Source organism: Myxine glutinosa, chromosome 7 (genome assembly GCF_964187855.1).
Source record: "Myxine glutinosa chromosome 7, kmMyxGlut1.1, whole genome shotgun sequence".
Classification (NCBI taxonomy): domain Eukaryota; kingdom Metazoa; phylum Chordata; class Myxini; order Myxiniformes; family Myxinidae; genus Myxine; species Myxine glutinosa.
In genome coordinates, this window is record NC_136267.1 from 14,777,583 (window position 1) to 14,797,873 (window position 20,291).

Here is a 20,291-nt window from a genome sequence, read left to right on the forward strand (position 1 = left end):
GGCTTGACCACGTTCACGTGGACCAGGTGGACCTCTGCCCCCCTCGCGGGGTTTCACCCACGTCCTGACCATGATGGACCGCACCACCCGGTGGCCGGAGGCCGTGCCTTTGGCGTCAACGACGGCGGCGGACGTCGCGCAGGCGTTCATCGCCACCTGGTCGCCCAGTTCGGCGCCCCCTCGGACATCTCGTCCGACCGCGGCCCCCAGTTCACCTCGGAGCTCTGGGGGGCGGGGGCTCGGGGTCAAGCTGCACCGCACCATGGCCTACCACCCCCAGGCTAACGGCCTGTGCGAGCGGTTCCACCACTCGTTGAAGGCCGCGCTCCGGGCCACCCTCCGCGACGGCGGCTGGGTCGACAGGCTCCCCTGGGTCCTGCTGGGCCTCCGGACGGCGCCCAAGGAGGACCTGTGCGCATCCGCGGCGGAGTTGATCTTTGGACAACCGCTGCGGGTGCCGGGCGAGTTGCTCCCCGACCCCACGGCACCTTGGTCCGCAGCGCAGGAGCGCTCCGCGCTGCAGGAGACCGCCCGGAGGTTCGCCCCGGTGCCGACGGCACACCACGGGCACCCACCCACGCACGTCGCCCCGGAGCTTCGCACCGCGGAGTACGTCTTCGTCCGGCACGACGCCCACCGGACACCACTGCGGCCCCCGTACGACGGGCCTTTCCGCGTGCTCGAGACCAGGGTGAAATTATTCACCTTGGACATCGGCGGTACTCCCGACCGCGTCTCGGTGGATCGACTCAAGCCGGCCCACCTCGATGTGGACCACCCACCGCCGGTGGCTCGGCCCCCGCGTCGGGGCCGCCCCCCGGCGGGCGGACCCCCGGCACCGCCCAGCACCGCTGGCATGCCGCCCCCCGGTCCGGCACCCATTCTGGGTACAGCCGGGGGCATCCCAGCTGGCATCCCTGCACCCCGGATGCCGCCGGTCGCCAGAGGGCGCTTCGGCCGGGTCATCCGTTTGCCCCGCAAACTGGCCCTCCAGGTGCGCGGGAATTCTGGGGGGGTGCGTGTGGCGGACACGAAAGCCCACTGGCGTGGTGACATCATTCCGCGCACCGTGGGCGGCGGCCACGCCCGAGGGGTAGGCGTGGCCTCAGGATATACACTGGGCGCGCAGCCCAGAGCGCGCCAGTGCTACAGTGACCTCTTGTCAATAAAGACACTTTTGTTTAACCGCGTTGTCCGCTTCCTCCTTGGTAGCAAGTCGCGCGCGTAGCCCCGCGCTTCACTTCCTCTTTAAAAACACAAGTCGAGGCTTTCTGTATACATACAGTGAATAAACATTTCTAATGATCGCAGTAAAGTCATCAGCTCATGTATTTCATTATTGTAATCCTTTCAGACCCATTTTCCCGCTATTAACTTTGAGCACGTTACACTTTCACGTGTCGTTTGGGCTGTTGTCACGTGTAAAAAAAAAGTTGTCACGTGTGGCTGTTGTCACGTGTGGCTGTTGTCAGTCAGTCCGAGTACCATACTCAGGTGAGGGCTGCTTAAAGTGCCACCCCAAGTGAGAAAAACAGAAATGATCTGATGATGGAATTGTAATGGTGGCATCTTACCTGATTAGTTTAGTTTATGGATGAATAATTATGTTTGTGAATAGGATTGGATGGTGTAAACTGTTAAGTCTGATAGGATGGTCCAGAGATAGCACACAATTACCTGGGAGGTCGGTAATTAATCTGGGTTCGATTCCTGACCCGCCCAGAAACTGTCTGATTGGTGTTTTGCAGGTCATGTGACCAGATTCTCAACTCTGATTGGTGTACGTTTGTAGGGACATACAGACAAACAGATACTCTTCTAGACGGCAATGCCGTACGGGGCTACACCGCCCTTGAGACTCGGTTTTCAAGCCACCGTCTACAATTCCAATATAATAGACACAATTACTCTTTTATGGGAAATGCTTTTCGAGTTTGTTTTCCTTTTTTTGTTTTTCGAGTATCCTCAGTTTTTCTCAATGTTTTGATTTTTTTTCCTCAATGTTTTTTGAGTACCTAAAATGTAGACCGTAGTGAACACACATTCGTGTTAAAAGATTGGACTGTAAAACCTAATCTTACGAAGGGGGACAGACAAACACACAAACCGACATTGTGTTTTATATGATACTAGCAGAAGTATCCGGGCAGGAGGGGGAGGGAGTGAAGGGGAGGGGGGAGTGAAGGGGAGGGGGGAGTGAAGGGGAGGGGGGAGTGGAGAGGGGGGAAGGGGGGAGGCAGGAGAGGAAGGGGGTTCATATGATCCACAACGCGGTAACCCGGGTTTCCCCGTGATTTTTTTACATTTTACATAATTAATTAATCTATTTTAGGGGGAGTGTAACCCGGGTTCGTGTGATAGGAAAATCTTTTGTGATTTTTATTAAATTTTTATTAAAATAATTATATTAATTAATTATGTAAAATGTTAAAAATCATGGGGCAACCCGGGTTACCGCGTGGTGGATCACATATATGCTGGTGGGTGAATGGGGTGAATGTGGCGTTCATCAGGTTTCTGAGTTAAGTGTGATGCCGATGAGGAAGAAGAAGCCGTACTACCAACTTCGTACACTTCCGGAATTGTTTGATATATTTTTATTCAAATGTCTGGTAATTGTTTTGTATTTATTTATGCGAATTTGTACTTGTATATAACTGTCATTCATTTTAAAAAGCTTAGGCACTATCGAGCGATTTTTGAAGAAAAAAAAAACGATCTTTTTTTTTTCAATTTTTTTTGGTCTAAAACACTCCCAGGCACTCACTAATGAACCTCTGAAAGTTTGACGAAGATCCGTTCAGCCATCTCTGAGAAAAATGGCGACACAGACAGACAGACAGACAGACACACACACAGAGACAGACATCTCTCTTATATAGTAGATACACACGTACATTTAATGTATTCAATGGGGGTGCAGGTGCTGCAAGCACATTGGCAATGTGAGGCTTAAACTTGTAACAACTAGTTAGGATACAATTAAAGTGTTTCAGGTCATTATAAGAGCATTCTACTGAACCTCGTACATCATTAGATGAACAATACTAGAACGACACCACATCGTCCGAAGAATACTTCATTGCAGAAAGTTTGCCAGACAAATGTGCATAAAGAGTTATAGTCTAGTAGGAAGACTAGGTCCCCCTGCACCCCCCGGAGATATACTTCTAATCAGTGTTTCTAGATTGGAAAAAATGTGTAGAAAATGACTAGCTATGGCCCCAAGCTGAGAAAATGTCCCACATACCATTTTTATGCAAATTACTGCTGCAAATTTTATGCAAAATTATGCAAATTTTATGCAAATTTTTGATGAGGAGTAGAGTTGAGGGGTCTTTGAGGGCTTCATCGAGGTGCTCTCGGTTGCAAGACTGGGTCATTCTGAGAAGCACAGCAGGGTCAGAGATCATGATGTTCTCCTCCTCAGTGAATCTCTCCATCAACAGCCTCTCCATTGCCTCACACACTGTTTTGAGGCAAAAGAGGGACTTTGCGTAGGCCTTTCCACTGAGAACACCTTTGAGAGATCCACTTGTTACTAGTTGTGCCTCAAAGAGAATCTCTGCATATCCAGAACCACGCATCTTGTGTCCAGTGAGCATCCCGATGTAGTTCATGGATGTGTGGAAGGGTCCAATCGTTACTACATGACTAGCAAATTCATTTGGCCAGCGCCAGATGATGGGAAGGGCTTTCATGCAGACACCCAGATCAAATGTATTCAGGACCCATCTCTGACCCACCTCAGCAGTTGCTGCCTCGGAACGCTTCAGTAGCTCACGAACAACTGCGTTGTCTGTGATCGGTCTGTGCCTGGTGCCTGCATGGCATGGCAATGGCCTGCAGCCTGTGCCTGGGCTAGGGGGTTTCACCTCTGCAACTGGTTCTCCCCCACCCAGCAAATCAACAGTCGACTACTGCACGCCTATCCACCAACCGATCACAGACAACGCAGTTGTTCGTGAGCTACTGAAGCGTTCCGAGGCAGCAACTGCTGAGGTGGGTCAGAGATGGGTCCTGAATACATTTGATCTGGGTGTCTGCATGAAAGCCCTTCCCATCATCTGGCGCTGGCCAAATGAATTTGCTAGTCATGTAGTAACGATTGGACCCTTCCACACATCCATGAACTACATCGGGATGCTCACTGGACACAAGATGCGTGGTTCTGGATATGCAGAGATTCTCTTTGAGGCACAACTAGTAACAAGTGGATCTCTCAAAGGTGTTCTCAGTGGAAAGGCCTACGCAAAGTCCCTCTTTTGCCTCAAAACAGTGTGTGAGGCAATGGAGAGGCTGTTGATGGAGAGATTCACTGAGGAGGAGAACATCATGATCTCTGACCCTGCTGTGCTTCTCAGAATGACCCAGTCTTGCAACCGAGAGCACCTCGATGAAGCCCTCAAAGACCCCTCAACTCTACTCCTCATCAAAAATTTGCATAAAATTTGCATAATTTTGCATAAAATTTGCAGCAGTAATTTGCATAAAAATGGTATGTGGGACATTTTTTCAGCTTGGGGCCATAGCTAGTCATTTTCTACACATTTTTTCCAATCTAGAAACACTGATTAGAAGTATATCTCCGGGGGGTGCAGGGGGACCTAGTCTTCCTACTAGACTATTATTTATTTACAAACACAAGTCTCATTACAGAGCATGATGTACATTGAGAGCGAGAAATGGAGCAACTATTAGTCTGCTACTATATTAGGTGGTGGACGTTAAAGATCCCACAGTGTCCTTCATGAAGAGTAGGTGAGCAATCGCCATGAACACCATGAACATGAGCACCATGAACAAAATTCCAAATTCCTGCCCCAAATAGTGCTGGGATTGCAAACCACCCAGCACAACCTGTACCAAGAAACTGCTTCGGCAGCACCGACGCCCCGTGACGAGTATGGTACATATTGTCTCATCGGGAAAATAACGCAGCATAAAACAGCAAATGGAACTCAAATAAATCACTCAGGAACTTGTCATGGCAGCCATATACTATCTACAATGTACGTCATGGCAGCCAGGTGCTGTCCACAGTTTACGTCATGGTAGCCAGGTGCTGTCCACAGTTTACGTCACGGCAGCCAGGTGCTGTCCACAATTTACGCCATGGCAGCCAGGTGCTGTCCACAGTTTACGTCACGGCAGCCAGGTGCTGTCCACAATTTACGCCATGGCAGCCAGGTGCTGTCCACAGTTTACGTCATGGCAGCCAGGTGCTGTCCACAGTTTACGTCATGGCAGCCAGGTGCTGTCCACAGTTTACGCCATGGCAGCCAGGTGCTGTCCACAGTTTACGTCATGGCAGCCAGGTGCTGTCCACAGTTTACGCCATGGCAGCCAGGTGCTGTCCACAGTTTACGCCATGGCAGCCAGGTGCTGTCCACAGTTTACGTCATGGCAGCCAGGTGCTGTCCACAGTTTACGCCATGGCAGCCAGGTGCTGTCCACAGTTTACGTCATGGCAGCCAGGTGCTGTCCACAGTTTACGTCATGGCAGCCAGGTGCTGTCCACAGTTTACGCCATGGCAGCCAGGTGCTGTCCACAGTTTACGTCATGGCAGCCAGGTGCTGTCCACAGTTTACGCCATGGCAGCCAGGTGCTGTCCACAGTTTGCGTCATGGCAGCCAGGTGCTGTCCACAGTTTCCTGAAATGCATAACTGTGGTTACGTGGTCACTTCAAACTCACCAAGTTGCCTTTTCTGCTTAATAGTGAAACTTTTTGTTTTCCATAAAAAGTACTCAAAGTAAACAGTTATCGACATTCGATCCTGTAATCTTGTTGTCATGGGAATTTGCCTTTTGTTTCACTTTAATTGCAAATTGGATGGTGTGATCGAAATGAATGATTGATACACAAATTCAATGTCTCTCCATTTTAAAAAAAAAGAAGGAAAATTGCATCAATTTCATAATCCCAAGTATAGTATATAGTAATAATTGTACACATTGTGGAGACCAAGGGTCTTGAATTTGTCATTTTGAGTTATTTTGTTGAAAGTTGTGCAAAATTTTTCAGAATCATTGGAATCTCCCGCGATGAAGCGAACTCCGAGGGCCTTTCACTCATCACCGCAAGCAGGTTGGTGGCCTTTCTGTCTTTTACCGACTCCTCTCCGGCCTTGCCCCCCCCCCCCCCCCCAGCTCTGTCTGTGTCCCCCAAATATTCCTACATGTCGCACAAGATCTGCCAGCAACCCTCTTATGGTTAAATTGCCAAAATCTAGACTCTCTATTCACCTTCACTCTTTCATTCCCCTTTTCTCCCGCCTCTGGAACAAACTCCCCCACTCCCTCCAATCCCACTCCTCCCTCCGGGTCTTTAAAACAGCTGTTCACCATCATCCAAAACCTTGATCTTTTCTACCCCCATTAATACATCCCAAATCCACCTCTTTCAATCTCCGACTTCTTTCCTGAAATTCCTAGAAGTGTTAATTTGCTTTATACCGTGTACCCCTCCCTCCTCCTCAGCCCGCTCTCTTCCACAGATCTCCCGATGTCCCTGCTCTCAAATGTTTTACTTGTGTGTTTCCCTCTCTCTCTCGCCCCATCTTGTCTCCCAGTCCCTTTATTATATGTTTTATGTGTCAGTTTGTTTTTTGCTCTTAATGTGCTAGCTCTTACACGAGCCTCGATCCTGTATACAAAAACTAAAAATCACTCAAAGTGAATAGTGCAGGGGGTGGCCCAATAGAGGTTATGGCTGAAAGTAAGGCCGAGAGGTTCAAGAGACCAGGTCTCTGGAAATGCATCCCAATTTGTGGCTGTATCCATCTTGTCCACCTGCTGTGTCCTCCCCTAACCCTCATTCTTCCTCACATCCCTTATTTCTCTAAGACAGCTCCCTCCTTTTTGTCTTAAACCCACCTCTAATGTAATGTTCCTTTTTCTCTGTTACATCCTGATCTATTCTATGTTCAAGCTCTTCCACAAACCTCAAATTTGCAAAGAAAGGCCTTAAAGACAGAATGTAATTTGTTCCTTTAATCAGACAAGTTCACGTTATTAAGAGGATGGCTCATGGGGTTTCCTCTTTCGATGCCGTTAAAAATATAATAACCACCTTTAGAGGCCATTTTTCCCTGCAAAGTGGGGGTTGGCCTTTTTCGGGAACCGTGGTTGTTGTTGTTTTTTGGTCCCCTTTTTGAATCGACTTATATTTGAAAAACCCATGGATTGTTCTTTTGCAAATAAATAAATACTTTCCCAATACTAACTTAACAAGTACAAAAAGTTTTAATTAAAACAAAAGCCGTGTCGATGTTACACAATGCCTAGATGCAGCTGTGCCTATAACGTCCATGTTATAGGCACAGGACATTCCTATTGATTCGATTACTTGATGTTATTTTTGTGCAAAGTGAAAATATATCTCGGCAATTTCCCGTGTGTGGCGACGAATTTTTAATATATCTCGGCATTTTCCCGTCTGTTATTTCGGGCGGTGTATGACTGACCATGCCGCGATTTAAAAAATATATATCTCGGCAATTTCCCGTGTGTGGCGACACGTGAACGAAGCTATGCTCCTCTCTCCACATTATTGTGACGACGTATAAATTAAATATTTCATCGTGACGATTGTCATCAAATGGACGAATTTTTAATATATCTCGGCATTTTCCCGTCTGTTATTTCGGGTGGTGTATGACTGACCATGCCGCGATTTAAACAAAATATATATATATCTCGGCATTTTCCCGTCTGTTATTTCGGGCGGTGTATGACTGACCATGCCGCGATTTAAAAAAATATATATCTCAATGGACTTGAAGTAACAGGCCTTTGAGAATTCATTTCGTTCTATAAAGGGCAACTTTCATCGGATTTTCTTCCCGTTTTTTTTCAACCGAGTCTAAAACTATGTTAGCGACTGTGAAAAATGAAATGATATATCGAATTTGATTTGAAATAAAACTGTGTGAGAGAGGAAGACACCACAGGCCTACAAAACAGGCCTCAAAGCTATGCGAGTTAATAAAATGGTGGATATTTGTTTATATGAGGCCTCTCCCAGAATGGGTGTAGCTATGGTTCCCAGAATGGGTGGAGCTTTGAGGTTTTGTCTTCTCTGCAAGAACAAGAAGAAAAAGAAGAAGAAGAAGAACAACAACAGCAGAGCGCACTCTATGACCAGCGTCTGCGACGCGGCTAACAAGAAGAAGAAGAACAACAACAACAGCAGAGCGCACTCTATGACCAGCGTCTGCGACGCGGCTAAAAATAGAATGTCCAATGGTTGCGTAAGGTTTGCAAAAGCTCAAATCGGAGACCGATGAAACCGATGTTCATGGTATCACCATGGACCACCACCAACCCCGAAAGGTCGTGAGGTTCGCATTCGGATTTGCAAAAATTGTCGACCATTCAAAAGGTGGTTAAACGAGTCAGGTGGTTAAACCAACCATTTAAATGAAGAAATAACCACACTTAAAGCTGAAGGACACTGTGAGTGCAAATAAACTAAGATTACAGAATCTTTGGCTGGGAAAGTGGAAAAAGAATAAATAAATCGGAAATTTGAAAGAAAAGGTGAGAAAACAAGCGGAGATGAGTTTAGGTGAAGGTTGTTACGGTCAAAGGGCTCGTTTTATCAACATGGACGGCACACCAGACTTGGGGCGACTTTAGGTCACTCCGTGAAGCTCGCAACAAGTGTGTCCTTCCTTAGACAAGCCGGAAAAGAGAGAATCTTTAAAATATCAAGACCGGACTCTCCAAGTGGTCGCCTTTGTCAAAGTCGTGGCCACGCCTGGTCCAGTTCGTTTCTGGCATGTGGTCCCCCTCCACCCCCAGCTCCACAGACTCTGCTCGAGATAAGGCGGAATATCTCATCTTGGTGTTTCCTTCCAAATCTCGCATTACAAACCCATCCCGCTCTTTCCTCCATCTTATCCCCTCGTGCCCGCTGTCGTCTGGAATTTCTCCTCACTCGAGTCGGTGGAGAAACTGGTGCCAGCTTTGACCCACCTTCGGTGACTGGCACTGATGGCATCAGGGCCCAGCTGTTCTCAAATCCTGCTCTGGTTGATTTTGCTTCTACGTTTTCTGCAATCTTCAGTCTATCCTCCTTTGACTGCCTCCCCTGTGCCTGGAGATCAGAACACGTCATTGCCGTCCCCAAATAAAGGTGCAAATCCTGATCCTCTCAACTATGGGCCTATTAGCTTATTTACAATAATAAGCAAAGCCATGGATTCCATCATAGCTGCTGACATTGTTCTTCCTCTTGACAAATAACCTGATCTCTGACCATCAATTTGGATTATTTTCCAGTGACCCAACTCTCCACATGCTGCTGCTCCTCTATTAGCAATGGCTGGAGGCCCTACTTCCCAAATAGTAGGTTAAGATCATCTACCTGAACAAATCTCTGACATAAGACAGTCCGAGATCCCGCTTTGAGAACCTGTGGGAGAGAAGACCGCCTTCATCCATGGCTTTCTGACTTGCTCCATCAGAGAAGTCAACAGGTTGCTATTAATGGAATCCTCTCCTCTCCCAGTGGACGCTGGATTTCCCCAAGGCAGTGTTTTGAGTCCAGTCTTGTTCCTTGTCTATGTAAATAACCTCTCAAATGCTTTACAAAACCCTCTCTTCCTTTTTGTACACGACTCCACATTGGGTTGTACAATACCCACATTACACTGACGGGCAGATATCAGTTGTGTCACACACTGCTGCTCAAGACTCGATTGGATACCAGTCTGACAAGAGGATCCAACCCTCCCCAGCAACTTGAGGTAACCAACTCTTGGTTGAACTCTCGAAGTCCAGGCTCACCGCCCACCTCCACTCTGTTCTTTTCTCCCATTTGTTAAACCACCTCCCTTAATAATGTTGAATCCTACTCTTCTCTCCAGGGCCTAAAGCTAACGATGCACCACTAGCTCACATCATCCACCACTATATCACTCAGAGTAGTTAATGCATGCAATGGTCTCCCTGGAGAGGAAGTGGTTGCAGAAACAGTAGATAAGTTTAAACTGGAACTAGATGGTTATCCGGAAGCATTGGATATTGAGGGGTAGAGGGATATTGGCAAGAATGTTAGATAGCTAAGGTATGGTGGGCGATTTTTAAATGATGGGTGATGGGTCAAACGGCCTCTTCTTGTGTCAAAGTTCCTTGTATATTACTAGCATGACTCGGTGCGCTCCGCACGCCTCACCACACTCATTCCAGAGGGATAGGCATCTTTGACCATTTTGGTGTCTTTTGTGTCTTCATGGTGTTTTGGGTCTTCAGGGCCATTTTGGGTCTTCAGAGTGTTTTGGATCCTCTGTGCCTTTAAGGGTATTTTGGGTCTTCAGAGTATTTTGGGTCTTCAGGGGTCTTGGTGGTCTTAAGGGTCTTGGAGGATTTAAAGGGACGTCAAAGGTCTTCGGGGTCTCAGCAGTCTAAACGTAATTAAGAGTTCATGGACTGTGTTTTGGATGTTAATTTTATTTGAAGAAGAAGAAGAAAACGTTTTGGTCGCATATAAACAAACAAACAAAACCAGATACGTTTGCTCTATTATAATAAGATATCCCTACCCGCAATCTTCCCCCATTAATCCTAATTAACCGAGTCCAACCCTCAAACTTGCAGGTTTCTGTATTTCTCTCTCTCTCTCTCTCTCCCTCTGTGTGCAGCTGTTGCCTCTGTCACATTGTGTGCAGCTGTTGCCTCTGTCACATTGTGTGCAGCTGAGCACTTGTGACCTTGTGTCACCACTGAACACTGAACACTGAACACGTGTGACACTGAACACTGAACTGAACACTGAACTGAACACTGAACTGAACACACTCTGAACTGAACTCTGAACTGAACTGAACACTGAACTGAACGCTGAACTGAACACACTCTGAACTGAACACTGAACTGAATACACTCTGAACTGAACAGTGAACTAAACACTGAACTGAACACTGAACTGAACACTGAGCTGAACACTGAACTGAACACTGATCACTGAACTGAACACTGAACACTGAACTGAACTGAACACTGAACTGAACACTGAACACTGAACTGAACACTGAACTGAACACACTCTGAACTGAACTCTGAACTGAACTGAACACTGAACACACTCTGAACTGAACACTGAACTGAACACTGAACTGAACACACTCTGAACTGAACATGCTCTGAACTGAACACTGAACTGAACACACTCTGAACTGAACACACTCTGAACTGAACACTGAACTAAACACTGAACTGAACACTGAGCTGAACACTGAGCTGAACACTGAACTGAACACTGAACTGAACACTGAACACTGATCACTGAACTGAACACTGAACACTGAACTGAACACACTCTGAACTGAACTCTGAACTGAACACTGAACTGAACACTGAATTGAACACTGAACTGAATACTGAACTGAACTGAACACTGAACTGAACTGAACTCTGAACTGAACACTGAACTGAACACTGAACACTGAACTGAACTGAACTGAACTGAACACTGAACTGAACACTGAACACTGAACGTCACTGAACACTTGTGACCTTGTGTAACCTTGTCACCTTGTGTGCAGCTGTTGCCTCTGTCACCTTGTTATTCCATGAGCCTCAATCTTGTACACAAGAGTTAAAGAAAAAAAAATACAGAGAAAAAAAATCAGGAAAAAGAAGCAGCAGCCAAAATAAAATAGTCCACAACCCTTGCAGACACAACAACACAACAGGCATTTTAAGGCCATTTTCCCTGCTCGAGCAGGGGTTAGCCCCCACAACCCTTGCAGAGCATCATCATAATGAGTGGATTAATGACTTCCATGGTAGAGATCTCCATAGGGCATACGTATACAAGGACGAGGCAAATATACAAAGGCGAAATGTATGCATTGATCAAGGAAGTACACTATAAATATCAAGTTGATGTGTCTCATGTACAATATACTAGAACAGCACTCGGTAGAGCGCATACCTCCGCCAGGGTGAACAATTTACGTGTTGTATCCAAATGATAGGCCGGATCCGGATGTTCACCAGAATCAAATTGGCTTGTTATTGTCACCGACCAAACACATCCACTAAGTTTTGTCGTAACCCATGTACAATTGTTTGAGATATCATGCTATATCTCGTTTTTGGACGCATCTCTCGAAGGTGGAGAATTACTTCAAAAATTAAAACGAATTCTGGTATTCGGTTCTGGATCTTCACTAAAATAAAACTAATTCTTCCTCGTCACAAACCCGAAATGTCCACTAAGTTTCGTTCATCCATAACTTTTTGAGATATCCTGATCACAGACAGACAGACAAGCAAACAAATAGACGGGGGTGAAAACATAACGTCCGTCCACCCTCGGTAACTAAGTGTGGCATCCCTCCGCGTCGCTTTCCTGACGGGTTCAATCAAAAGGCAACATGTTACATTTCAAAAACCTACTGTGTGTCTGTCAGTGAGTCTCAATGAGGATGTAAAATGAAGCAAAACACACAAAAAAGATCTTTTGTAAAACATAGCTGTTGCTGCTGCTGTCATTGTGGTTGTTGTTGTTATTTGTGTGCTCCTTCTGTGTCCTATTATATATTTTTTTATTTTGCTTTGAGAAATATTATGATGTATAATATTGTGTCCTCCATCCGTGTCCATCACACTTTACTGTAAAAAAAAGTCCTGCTGTCGTACTGTTCGAACCGCTACGTTAAAGCTCTAAGTCCTGCTTCTTCCTCTTCCCTCCTGAGGCGCATGCGATTTGCACTTCCGGAAGAAGAAGAGCTCTCTTCCGGTCGTTCGATTTGGACTCTTCTCTTCTCGGAAGCTCTTCTGCCTCTTCCCGTTATCCGGCAGAAGAGGCGCGGGCTCTTCGAAAACAAAATGGCCTCGCCGATTACTTTAAAAGAACTTTGTCATATACGACACGTTGATATTACAGCTGCATGGCAAGTTTGCTGAACAGGCTTAACTCACTTAATCACGAGTTCTATTTTACTTATTTGTTGTTTTCTTGGTAATTAGTGAGTGATATGGGAGTGATATATACCTCGTTTTCACCCATAATTTTAGTCACGGAGAAACGCTGCTGGTTATACTTACGCAGCAAAACTTGCAAGTGAAAACACAATCTGGATATTTGCATCAACTTGTGATGTAGTGTCATCTTTGTCTAATTCTTCCATCATGAGCGCGAGTAATACATGTTTGGCCGCCATTTTGCTTCTCTTCTGCCTGTTCGGCGCAAAGCAATCTTCCGGAAGAGGCTCCTGTCTTCGGAAGAGACCAAATCGCACGCGCCTCTGGAAAGATGGCCTTAAAACAAGCACAATACCAACGGTACCGTTTTTATTATTCTACGACAGCAGGGACCAATTAGAATAAAGCGTGATGAACACACACGCACACACACACACACACACACACACACACACACACACACACACACACACGCACACCTGTATATTTAAAGTCAGAGATTCTCACATCAAACATAAAAATTGTGAACAAACGTTACTGCACTGGATTTTGTGAGAGCTTAGCCGGAGGTGAGCGATAACAGACATGCTTGCTTATCCTTTTAGTAATAGATAAGTCGATGTCCCGGTCAAAGACGCAGTTCAGCGCTTCACATGTACAGAATCCTGTGCAGGTTGCTGTTTTCCTTGCTCTCGGTTTGACAGAGGTGCAGGCCTGATCATTTCTTGAGTTGCCAGGTGGTGGCATGATCTTGTAGGACCATTCCACTGAAGTCTAGTTCTGCATATGTTAGTCCGTCCTGGAGGATTAAAGGAGAAAGTTAGAATTCTGAATAAAGCAATGCTGTCTGTCTCACCTGTGCTGGAGCATAACACAGACCTTATCAGGTACGCTTGAGGCAGGACGGTATGACAATAACACAATAAAACAGCTGTTCACCACCATCTCTTGTCTTCCCCCATCCAAAACCAAGATATTTTCTACCCCAGCTAATTCACCCCAGATCCACTTTTTTGAAATTCCGACTTCTTTCCTGGAAGTCCTAGCAGTGTCTATGTGTTTTTTTTACCTCAAGTTTCCTTGCCATGCCCCCTCGCCCCAAGCCCTCCCCCACCCACAGATCTCCCGATGTCCCTGCTCTCAAATGTTGTACTTGTGTGCTTCCCTCTATTTCCCCATCTTTTTTTTTTTGATGTTGAAGGCTCCAGGCACAGACTATGTCGTCCTCATCGAGGCCAGGCCTAAATAAAAGAGCTGCATTGATAGAAAAGTAAAGGAGAGAATAGTCTAAGAGGTTTTGAGAAAGCAGAAAATCAGCTTTTTGAAAAGGGGAAGAACATAAGTGTTTGGAAATACATGGGAAGGTAAAGAGTTCCAGAGTTTGGCATGGAAGGGAAGAAACAAACATCATAACAGCCCACCCTTGAGTTGCCAATGGCCGCACAATAATCATGAGATGTAGTGGCTTGTCGAGTATTCCGTGGTCTCGCTAATGGCGGAAGTACACAGGCAGCAAATTATTGGGAGCAGAAACTGAAGTAATATCTGTAGAAAAGAGAAAAAGAGCCAACTTTGCGACGTAATTTGAGCGGGTCGACTTTTCAGATCAGATTGGGAGAGTAGAAAAGTCGAATTACTTTTAATTCAATTCTGTTCAGTAAATATGTGGAACAGTACTCTATACAAGGATGAATCAATCCTTTATATAGTTGAAGCAACTGTTGAGAGGAGAAGAATCTTCGACATCTGAACAGGACTCCTAGTTTCTTCGAGATCGACTTCGCTATTTGTGTAATGTGTGGATTCCAGGATAAATTCGATGTTAGGGTAATACCTAGTAGGTTTATTGTATCACATGGTGTAATTATGGAGCTTTCAAAGGAGATTGGAGAGTTAAGTGGAGTTTTAGAGAGAGATGGGAAGAAATTTAGTTTTAGAAGCATTGAATTTAACCTGATTACATTTGCCCCACTGGGAAATCTTGTGCAAATCCAAATTTAAAGAGGTGGTTGTGATAAAACAAGATGTAGATCGAGTGAGGGAAGATGATGCAGATGGGAAAAACATGGAGGAATGCAACGTTGAGTCATCAGCATGTGAGTGCATTTGGTTATTTGTAGAAAAAAGAAGCTCATCGATAAAAAGAAGGAAGAGTGTTGGAGACAGAACAGAACCCTGAGGGACACCGCTGTTGATAGGAAAGGAGGGAGATGTTGAACCATCAACAATTACAGAGATAGAGCGGTCGGAGAGAAAGCTCGATATGAGAGACCAGAGTGAAGGAGGAAAGCCGAAAGAGGGAAGCTTGGATATCAGACCCCGATGCCAAACTCTGTCAAAGGCTTTTGAGATATCAAGACCGACAACAAAGGATTCACCAAAGTCTCTCAGAGAAGAGGCCCAGACATTTGTAATGTAAGAAAGGATATCACCGGTAGATCTTGCCTTGCGGAAGCCATATTGATGGTGAGATAGAAGACTGTGAGATTCAAGATGCTTGAGGAAATGGGAATTGAGAAGATATTCAAGGACTTTGGAAATAGTAGAAGTCAGAGAAATAGGACGGAAGTTGGAAGGGTTTGAACGATCGCCCTTCTTTAAAATAGGCTGCACTAAGGCATGCTTCCAGGAAAGAGGAAAAGTTTGGGTTTTTAAACAAAAACGAAACAAGCGAGCAAGCACGGGTGCAAGTTCTGAAGCACACTCCTTCGAGACACGAGGAGGAATGCCATCTTCTTCTTGTCTTCCGCTCCCTTTATCTTATGTTTTATGTGTCAGTTTGTCTTCTTGTGATTAATGTTAGCTCTTACACGAGCCTCAATGTTGTATACAAAAAAAATAATTGCTCGCATTACACATGTTTTATAAATCACCCCTCTAATGTCACGAGGTTTGAACTTGTTAAATATGAAGTGTTATTTATTTGCTCTTGTGCAGAATTGCCTCCTGAGCTGTCTGGCCTGCGTTCAGTTCGAGTCCCGACCCTGCTATAAGTTGGTGGACATTAAAGATCCCACGGTGTCCTTCACGAAGAGTATGCGAGTTGTCGTACACCCTCAGTTGAGTATCCTGCATCGGAGTGGCGACCCATTCAGGATCAACCAATGAAACTCTTCGGCAGGTGTTTACGCCTGATAGTGAAGAGGATGAAGAACCACCTTTAGAGGCCATTTTTCCCCACAGAGCGGGGGTTGGCCTTTTTTGGGCACTGTGGTCCCCTCTTTGAAGCAATGTTTTTTTTATGGCCGGATGCCCTTCCTGCCACCAACCCTGTTGGTCGCCTCTTGCGACACACAGGGAATTAACAGTGAACTGGTACTCAATTTGCCGACCTCGGAAGGATGACAGGCTGAGTCAACCCCCCTGGTGTTTATTCAGTGACCGACCGGGATTTGAACCCAGGATCCTAGGATCCCAAGCCGGCACCCTAACCGCTAAGCCAACACCAGGCTGAGTGAAGAGGATAAAGAACAAATAATATTGTGCAGAAAGTGTTTTTGAGGGCACAAGGTAACACAAAAGGAGATGACAATGGTTTAAATGGTTTGTAACACGAACACACATCAGGTGGGAAGACAAAGACACGTCCACCATTCCACAATGTTGCAAAAACAAAACACGCCCTTTCGCAAAGTGCTCCATAATTTGGGAACGTGATGACATTTCCTATGAGAATCCTGGCCAGGAAATCGACTCGGCCACTGTGGGTGTGCTGGGAGGGAAGCTCCAATGGCAAATTCGGTGAAGTATAGACGCTGCATCCTGGAAGGCCTCTTTGGATGCCAATGTGTCGTATAAATGAGCTTTTTCACTCCATGGTTCAGTGTCATTTCAGAAATAATACATTTTGTTTAATTACCCCGCATGCGCGAAGTGAAAAGCAGGGTTAAGCAGTTGGTTAATTTTGTCTATCTGTCTGTCTGCCCACAAACGTCAGTTTAGGATCGAGGAACAACTTAATTTAGATCGAATGTTATATTTTGAACAAGAGTCGGCACATGCATAGGAAAAGAAACCTGTAGTTTAGTAGGACTTTGGCACAGAATTTGTCCCGATCACGCCTGCACAGAGAGCAGTGACATAATATTTTGTCTATCTATCTGCTTGTCTAACAGTCGAACAAAATTGAAAATCATTCCAAACAGAAAACCTACTGTTTTTAAGGACGTCATAAAGGACGCAAACAGGCACGCAGAACTAAAGTAACGTGGTAAATAAGGTGGTGTAAAAGACGCTGCATCAACGGCAGTAAACTTCCGGAATTAATTTTTTCTCCACAACCTTAAAATTGTTACGCCTCCGCGAACAAAGTCGCCAGAGGCATGTTTTCAGGTTGTCCGTCCGGCTGTCCGTCCGTGATAGGTTTTTTTCGTTGACGCGATAACTTGAGAACGGCTGAATGGATCTTAGTCAAACTTGGTGCAGGTATGTATAATGAGGTAAAGATGAACTGATTGGATTTTGAGGGTCATGACGTCAAAGGCCAAAGGTCAGAGGTCATGTTAGGTAAAAATCCTGTTACCGCGATAACTTGTGAAACAGTGATGGGATTCTGACCAAATTTGGTACACGCATGTAGAATGATGCAAAGATGAACTGATTAGATTTTGGGGTCGAAGTCAAAGGTCAAAGTCTGTAATAAGTCGATAACTTGAGAACAGCTGAAGTGATCTAATTCAAACTTGCTAAAAATGAATATGAATGAATGATCGTTTTAAGGTGGGGGTTAGCCTTGCACGTCCACCATTGCACGTCCCATGACAATCATGGTTCCCTGTTTGAGGCAATGTTTTTATGGCCAGATGCCCTTCCTGACGCCAGCCCCTGGTCACGCTCTTACGATGTGCAGGGATACGGTGTACCTATTCTAAGCCGGGGTACACGCCAGGATCATTCATCCCAGCAAGCTGGTACTCAATTTGCCGACCTCGGAAGGATGGTTTCAGGCTGAGTCAACCCCCCTGGCGTTAATTCAGCGATCGACTGGGATTCGAACCCAGGATCCTAGGATCCCAAGCCGGCACCCTAACGGCTAAGCCAACACCAGGCTACATGCAAATTTGCTACATGTATGTATAATGTTGTAAAGATTAAGTGATTAGATTTTGGGGTCAAAGGTCAAATCAGTAATAGGTCTATAACTTGAGAATGGCTCTCGTGATCTAATTCAAACTTGGTACAGATATGTATAATGATGTAAATATTAAGTTATTAGATTTTGGGGTCAAAGGTCAAATCTGTAATAGGTTTATAACTTGAGAACGGCTGTAGTGATCTAATTCAAACTTAGTCCAGTTTATGTATAATGTTGAAAAGATTAAGTGATGAGATTTTGGGGTCATAGATCAAAGTCTGTAATAGGTCTATAACTTGAGAATGGCTGAAGTGATCCAATTTAAATTTGGTACAGGTATGTACAATGATGTAAAGATTAAATGATTAGATTTTGGGGTCAAGAGGTCAAAGGTCAGAGGTCATGTCAGGTAAAAATGTGCTAACCCGAGCACATCTGAATGGATTTAAATCAAACTTGACACAAGTATTATAATGATGTAATAATGTGGGCGGAGGCATATAAGTCGACGTCGTGACGTCGAATAGTGCCGTTCTAGTTTATTTTATTTCAATTGAATTATGTACCTGAATATTGCAGAACACAAATCGCCGGTTAATGGCATTTTCAAAACCTTTCGTTTAGCAGTAATTGGAAAAAAATTAAAGTTATCATTTCGACCAATCAAATTTGCTGCTCACAGACCCCACCCACCCATATCCTTTTTTCTCAAGAGAGTGTGGGGTAAGGTGTTCTATGACCTCTCTGGTTGATCAAAGCAAACGTGAACATATCTTTGTTTCACCGGTGAAGACATTTCACGTATGAACACTTACTTCATGTATGTCGACGGGAGCGGTGGGCTGGGAGGGCTGCCTTGACATAGATGGCCTGGCGTACATTCTGCGTGCAGACATTACATCCATTTTATTATTTAGTTTATACGACGTGTAAATTAATGTAATAATGGTATTTACAAAACATTATTGCTCTTAGTACAATGAGTAAATTACATATGATTAACAACATGATGTGGGGACACAGCAGGTTCATACTGTCGTGGTATCAATGATGATAAATCCCAACCTGCTTTGTTTTCTTCTTCTTCTTCGGAATATAAACGCTAGGCAAATTAGAATCAAGATGAACACGATGGTAAAAGAAACAGCGAGGATAGTATAAAGACGTTCTGCAAAAGAAAGTTAAAAATTAGGACCTACAAACCCAAATTGTTGGAGCACCACAATATAAAGCAACATTCACAAAGTTCGAGCTTTCGCTAAAAAAATGATTCTGGTTTGAGAGCGAAAAATGTAGCGACCGTTAGTCGAAAGGTAGGACTATGAACTAGTCTTACTCATGAAGGCTGGTGTTGATCGACATCGGCAGACACGTGGAACGATGGATTAACGATCAGGACGGTTTGTGACAATTTCAGTTTATAACCATCAGGATTAACCAACTTAGGTGCCAAAATTCACACACACACACACACACACACACACACACACACACACACACACCACCTTTTGTCAAGATGACAGGAATAACATGCTATAACTACAACGGCACTCACTCGGTGGAGGGAATACCTCCCACAGGCTGAACAGTTTATGTTTTGTATCCCACTGATAGGTCAGATCTGGATTCGGACCTGAACCAAAATCGAATCAGCTTGTTGTTGTTGTTGCCTAACCAACGCATCCACCTAGTTTTATCATAATCCGTCCACAACTTTTTGACATATCATGCTATATATCATTTTTAGCCCCATCTCTTGCTGTTGAAAAATCACTTGAAATTTAAAAAGTTATTGTATCTGGAACTGGATCTTCACCAAAATCAAACCAATTCTTCCTTGCCACACACGCAACCAGTTCAACAAGGTTTGGCCGAATCCGTCCATAACTTTTTGAGATATCCTTCTCAAAGACAGACAAATTTAGTGTCTTGGTGGACAGACAGACAGACAAACAGGGGGGAAAACATAATTTCCATCCACCTTCGGTGACAGAATCTATATTAATAAATGGGTGTGTGTGTGTGTGTGTGTGTGTGTGTGTGTGTGTATGTGTGTGTGTGTGTGGGGAGGTGTGTGTGTGGGTGTCTCCTCCATAACTCCACCACCATGAAACCTAGTGGCCCTAACCTTTGCCTGCATACTTCTCGACATCCAAGAGAGTACATGAATGAAAACTGGGTGTTTGGGTGTGTTAAAACACCCTTTTTGAAGACTATTAACGGGGTGCTTATAACAAAGAAAATTCAAAATAAGCCTTCCCAAAATGGCGGTCCGCCAT

The 20,291-nt window shown here is 45.0% G+C and overlaps 1 protein-coding gene across 2 annotated transcripts in view; it reads right to left on the reverse strand.

Annotated features, from left to right (window-relative positions):
- Positions 1–10,437: 10,437 nt before the first annotated feature.
- Positions 10,438–20,291, reverse strand: part of LOC137430991 (V-set and immunoglobulin domain-containing protein 1) — a 64,030-nt gene continuing 54,176 nt past the window's right edge. For both annotated transcript variants that reach the window (XM_068121825.2, XM_068121826.2), the window contains exons 6-8: positions 19,078–19,180; positions 18,828–18,894; positions 10,438–13,737 (exon numbers count right to left, since the gene is read on the reverse strand). In XM_068121825.2, coding sequence (XP_067977926.2) covers positions 13,657–13,737; positions 18,828–18,894; positions 19,078–19,180 — 251 coding nt within the window. In that variant the 3' untranslated portion in view covers positions 10,438–13,656. The remainder of the gene's footprint in view (positions 13,738–18,827; positions 18,895–19,077; positions 19,181–20,291) is intronic.